Here is a 6,671-nt window from a genome sequence, read left to right on the forward strand (position 1 = left end):
GAAATGATGCACTCGGAGTTACCATATCGTAGTTCCAACGCCGACATGACTTTCTCAGGTGACGTGGCACTTATGAACAAAGCGTTGACTGCATCCTTAGCGGCTCCGCGCAAACATTTTCTAAGCCTCCAAAGGTTCTCCTTATCGGTGAATTTACATAACTCAGTAGACTCGTTATATGCTTGTTTAAACTGCAACCATTCTAAATAATCGCCAGAGAACTCGGGGAGATCTTTTGGCGTGCTGAGTCGACTGAGTAGGCTGGTATTCGGTGCGCTGGCAGTGGAGATATTCTTCACAGCATCGGCCATAACTTGTATCGCATTGTTGAGTGCCATGACGGTGCCGTCGGGCGGCGGCAGCGGAGCGGCCGGCACGGGCGCCTGGGCTGGCGCGGGCGTGGCGGCGCGTGGCGCTGGACCGGGCTCGGGCGGTACATGTGACACTTGCTGATGCAACTCGCCCATGTTAATTATGCCATTATCGGGGGCTGGCTGCAAATCGTCTTGCGATTCCAAGTTGCTCTGATTTTCCACCCAATTTTCAACGCGACTTCGAGAATAGCTCCTTCGACTTACTTGTGAACCGTACACTTGTTCCTCGTCGTCCAGCTCTGCTAATTGAGCATCCAGAGTCTTATCGATGATCTCCATCTGTATGACAGCTTTTTGTTTTGCGGCTTCTAACAAAAGTTGCTTCTTCTTTGCTGTTCTAGAAGCCGATGAAGTTCTTGAGCCCTTGCTGCTAGCTTTGCTGGCATTAACATACGAAGCAGAAGTATGAATTATTTTTTTCTTTATTAATTCTACCGCGGTTGGTTCAGACTTCACGCTACCCTCCGTTGGTTTTATGATAACCAAATCTTTCGTAATACTTGAAAGTGGCTTAATTTCTTTCAACCTGGCTGTAGAACTTTGACCATAAGGTGCTTCACACGTCTCGCCCTTTTCAGACATTCTTTGTTCTTCTTCTAGAAGCCTCTTTAATTGTTCTGCACGACGCGCTTTTGACCGCCGCGTTTCAATCGTAGTCGGAGTGCGGTGCATGGATCCGGTTCGAAGGACCACTTTGTTAACTGTATGGGGTTCGTATGAAGAAAAGGCCGATTTCTAACACGAAGATGTATTATGTAAAACACACAATTACAAAAAATGTCACGAGAGCGTATGTGCATAGGCTCGCGGCCAGCAGCGGACTCCCTGGCGGCACATAGCAACGAGTTGCATTAGATATGATACAAACAATTTTCAGCCTTAAGTCTAAACTATTAAAGTCTAATTTAACACGACAATGATTTTTATAAGTAAAACATAACTAGCTACAGATATAAAGAGCGCATCGCCAACACCAATCTATTTTGTTGAGTTCATCGGATATGTTTGTATAATTAGCCTTGTGATAATTATATTTTGGTACTTGCAAAATTGGGAATGCACTTGATGTCGAAAAGTCTATTGAAAATTGAATAGGAGGGTGGTGCCTGTCGACATTAGAAAGCTCAATCTCAGGTTGAGTAATCTTGCAATGAATATTACAGAATAACAGATCCAGAATTTTTTCATTCGCGTTTTTGAGCATGTTGTATTGATTTAATCCTAGAAATTTAGTGGTATCTAATACCGCTTTCTCGCTTTGGCCCAAGTTGTCGCTGGCTAACATTATGTCAGACCCACCCGTAGAATGAGTCCAGCAAATGTCTGGCAGATTAAAGTCACCGACTATGCAAATATCACAATCATAGTTCATAAAATTAGACTCCTCAATTTTACTAACATACGAATTATAAATAGAGTTCTTAGATTTAGGAGGAATGTACACTACAAGTTTACTACAAGTTTTCGCGTAGCTGTCAATATTTATATAAATAGTTATTTGTTATACAAGGGTGCAAAGTTGTATTTTACCCGCGAGTGTGGAATTAAAACACGAGTAAGCGAAAGGATTCTATAGTTGAACCACGAGCGAAGCGAGTGGTTATAAAATAGAATCCTGAGCGTAGCGAGTGTTTTAACACACGAGAAGTAAAATACATTTGCACCCGTGTGTAACACAAAACTTTTCCCCTCACTGTAGCAAGGAAAGTGCAAAATCCACAGGCGTTAGATCATCTTCATCAAATGGAATCACTCATTTTTTTACGATATTATAACAAAAAACTGGAAATTCTGTACTTTTACGTGAGAAGTTTTTAAGTAAAAATTTTGTTGACAATGTTGACATTTCTGACGTATGAAATGTCAATGATGCGTTTTGAAATTGCATCGACTTAACTTGTACGTTCAGAATTATATTTAACATAATTATTAAAAAACAAACGTTTATTATGGAATTTTAAGGTTTATGACTTAAAATCATTAAATAAAGCTAAATCTGGTATTTTTTATTAGATTCTCAAATAATTTATTTAATGATAATTAATATCGAACGAACCATTATTATGAGCGTTTTACGTTTTGTTATCTGTCAAGCTACTTAAACACGCTCCATCCAAGGTCAAATTACTTTCCCCACTAGTGGATAAAATGCGTTTTTCCCCGCTTGTTTTAAAGGATAAAAGACGGCTTTCTGAGCTAGTGAGGGGAAAAATACCTTCCACATACACTGATTCCAAATCTAGTCTACGGTTTACCCTTAGGTATTTCTTGGTAGCTATGAGCACACCTCCCCCGTCCTTTTTCGCCGTACCCGCTAAATCCCTATCGCGCCGAAAAACATTGTATGAATTATCAAACAATTCAGAGTCATTGATTCCGGGCCTCAGCCACGTTTCAGTCAACACAATGATATCATAGTTACACTGTAGTATGTTTAAGCGTACTTCTATAAGTTTCGATCTAAGTCCGCCGCAATTTTGATAATAGAATAGTAGGTTTTTATGTTGATTACGACGTTTAAAGGAAACTAATATTAACACTCATCAATAAGTAGTCATGAATTGGAACAAGAATAAATTTAAAAAAATTGGAAAAGTAAAAAAAACACTAGTTCGCGAAAACCAACTTTCCGCACGCTAAACAGCTACGTAAAGTAGCACTTTTTGAGCAACTGTATTAAAAAATATCTAAAGTAAGACCAAGCTAAGTTGGCAGCAATTTTGACAGCACAGATTGCGCAAGTACTTCTGTGACGCAAGTGTTATTTATACGTCATAATTTCATAGAAGTTTGACGTTTAAAATAACACTTGCAAGTCTGGGCTATCAAAATCACTGCCAACTTAGCTTAATCTAACTCTAATGATATATCGTACATACTCGTAAGTTCCGAAAATCTCATTACGTTACGAGCCGGGGATTAAACCCGAGATATATAGTACGCTTTGAAAATATTTTGTTATAGCTTTTAAGTTAATATAACTAACCATATGTGCCATTTTCAACCAAAAGGGTACTTATTGTCGCTTGTCAGTAAGGCGCTATTTCTATATAGCTTCAATTAGAAATCAACCTTATCGACAAGCGACAATGTGGTACCTTTTGGTTGACAACGTCACATATGGACTTATGGGTCTGAAATAAAGATATATTTATTTAATTTTTTTGGCTTTTCTTCACAAACTGCAAGTATTCCTTCGAGAGTTAAAAAGCTGGGGGTCATGCTCACGCCTTTTTTTTAATGTCATAGGTCATAGGGGTCATCCATTCATTACAGTACTGTCACATTTGGAATGACCCCCCTCCACTGTGACTACCCTGTTGCTGTGACGTAATATATGGATGAACCCATAGAAAATACCAATAAGTTGTTGATCGCCATATTTGTTTATCCAGGTGCACCCCCCGGGTTTCCGCGCCCTGCTCTCCTACATGAAGCAGCAGTACGGAGACGTGGGTATCTTCATCATGGAGAATGGGCTGTCCGACGCCGGGACGGAGCTGGACGACCAGCCCCGGGTTGACTACTATAGGGACTACTTGGAGCAGGTACAAAATACCCTAAACAGCTGATGCGCTCCCGATCCGGCGCAGACGTAGAGGTAGGAGACGGGCGCATTTTTCTGCCCGTCAATACCCCTAGTGGAGTCCGTGGGTAAGGGGCCCACAATGGAAGACTCCACACGTCTGGAGGAGGGTTTGTAGCGCATTCCAATCCTTCCCTCCTTCGGCGCGGAAGCCTCTGGGTGAAACAAGGCAGCCGGGGGACGTGGTGGTAAAACGCTTGCGACCCCATGGCGCCCCCATAAGCGGCAGTGCGGAGAATCGCCGCAGGGGATGTTAGTGGGTATTCTCCTCCCCTCCCCCTGACTAACAGATGGAGTTGCAGGAGCGAGTCCCACATACCCCCCTTATGGGCTTCCCTGGCCCGGGGGTGAGATGCGTAAATGCAAAAAAAGGTACAAAATACCCTCGCTCTGGTTCTTTCCATGTCCAACAGATCTCACTGGCCATTCAGCGAGGTAATGCCGCCAGTATTATTGGCCCGGCATTATCAAAGTGGGGGTAATAATGTATTTAGAGTTTTGAATGATTCACGGTTAGTTTCACTAGACTTATATTGACCGGGATATAGACCGTGATTACCTTTTGTATTATTTATGAGCTCCCGATATTTCCAAGAATCACAAGAATGAGGGTAGACCGAGCGCTGTCTACACAACTTTGACACCCACCCGCTATCCTCAGTCACCCGTGAACATGATGCATGTAACTGCGTCGAAATATCGGGAGCTCATTAAATAATACAAAAGGTAATCACGGTCCATATCTCGAGAGATGTCTAATATTGTATTTGTTATTTATTTATTTATTAATATTGATTTCTTAGGTTTATTTAAGTAATTTGTATGTTTACTTATGATATATACAGGGTGGCCATAAAATATGTGCATTCTCGTTGCCAGGGAGGTTTTGGGATTATACTGAGCAACTTTTACTATGGGACCAACTTTTTATATGATCATTGTCAAGAGGGCGCTGTTATTCTCATGTATAGGGTGATTAGTCTGACAGTTCAGTATAGTATGAAAAAACCGGCCAAGTGCGAGTCGGATTCGCGGACGAAGGGTTCCGTACCATTACGCAAAAAACGGCAAAAATAACACGTTTGTTGTGTACCTGTATTGTACCAACAAAGATCATCCTATCTTATCTTATAATTCGGAACGCGTGCAGGTGCTGCTGGCCATGGAAGAGGACGGAGTGAGCGTGGTGGGTTACACCGCGTGGTCGCTCATGGACAACTTCGAGTGGATGGACGGATACCAGTAAGTACTTAAGAGGAAAGGGGACGCCGCCTCTCCATACAAACGTAGTCCCCATTTTCCTCTCTGAATATTGACATTATGCAAAATATTGTTACATATATTACCAAAGGAAGAAGGAAAAAATTACCAAAGCCTCCACAGTGTGCAGAGCTGGAATCGAACCGGCGTCCCCCGTTTACCGGACAGGTGCCTGAACCGCTCGGCTATCCGGTCCCGTTACCGGTCAATGCCACCGCTGGCACGGGTCGAAATTTCCAAGTATATGACAATTTCCCGAAGGCCTGTGGCGCGCCCTCGACTTGGAAATTTCGACCCGCGCCAGCGTAACGTGCGCCGCGCGTCTTACTTGACTCTAAATGTGTTCCCGTTCGGCGCCCGGCCGCACCGGCAGGCAAGGTGTGCAAGGTGTGCAAGGTGTGCAAGGTGTGCAAGGTGTGGCGTCAATCATACAACTGTCGGTGTCTAAATACGAATACATTCGGTTCAAATAACGCGTACATGCTCTTATATAATTCAATTCAATTCAATTCAATTTTCTTTATTTCAATTTAGTCATTAACATAATGCACCTATGAAAGTCAAAAAAGTACAGTTGTACAAAATTAAAATTAAACATTCATCCAAATAATCACAAATCACATCATACATTACAATTTACATACTTAGAAAATACAGAATTATTAATAAAATCAATTTCAATTACCTATTTAACAAATTAAACATTTCAATTAATACAAAATATATATAACAGAATTATATACTACAGCTACGTACATGTGGGGGTGAGACATAGTACACACTACAATCCTATAAGGGTTCCGTTTTTTCCTTTTGAGGTCCGGAACCCTAAAAAGATATATTTTTGGTGTCAGGTGTAAGTTTTAATCGGCATCTTAACGGTCTCATCGTGGCAGGTCTCGCTTCGGGCTGCACCACGTGGACTTCACGTCGCCCGCGCGCACGCGCACAGCGCGGCGCTCGGCCAAGTACTACGCGGCCGTCGCGCGCACCAAGGACGTCGACGCGGAATACCAGTTCGACAAGATGCAGGGGCGCGTGTACCCGCGGGCCGAGGGGGTCGAGGGGGCCGAGGGGGCCGCGGGGGCCGAGGGGGCCGCGGCGCGGGGCGGCGGGCTGCGGGGGGCGGCGCAAGCCTCCGCCGGCTCCCAGTTTTGGGTGCCTCAGTGGCGCCCCAGTTTTTTTTTTGTGGTGTTACTGTTACCTACTAGACATAATTTAATTTAAAGTAAGTAACTATTCGTTGTCTACTGCCAGTGCCAAGATGGCCGAGTTGTAGACAAGATGGCGCTGGTTAATTTACAAAAAAAAACCGGCCAAGTGAGAGTCCGACTCGCGCACCGAGGGTTCCGTACTTTTTAGTATTTGTTGTTATAGCGGCAACAGAAATACATCATCTGTGAAAATTTCAACTGTCTAGCTATCACGGTTCATGAGATACAGCCTGGTGA

The 6,671-nt window shown here is 43.1% G+C and overlaps 1 protein-coding gene across 1 annotated transcript in view; it reads left to right on the top strand.

Moving 5' to 3' along the window:
* LOC134751299 (uncharacterized) overlaps positions 1-6,447 on the top strand; it is a 58,337-nt gene extending 51,890 nt beyond the window's left edge. The window contains exons 15-17 of the mRNA XM_063686685.1: positions 3,770-3,922; positions 5,111-5,202; positions 6,117-6,447. Coding sequence (XP_063542755.1) covers positions 3,770-3,922; positions 5,111-5,202; positions 6,117-6,447 — 576 coding nt within the window. The remainder of the gene's footprint in view (positions 1-3,769; positions 3,923-5,110; positions 5,203-6,116) is intronic.
* Positions 6,448-6,671: the final 224 nt, after the last annotated feature.

This window comes from Cydia strobilella, chromosome 21 (assembly GCF_947568885.1).
Source record: "Cydia strobilella chromosome 21, ilCydStro3.1, whole genome shotgun sequence".
NCBI classification, from domain to species: Eukaryota; Metazoa; Arthropoda; class Insecta; order Lepidoptera; family Tortricidae; genus Cydia; species Cydia strobilella.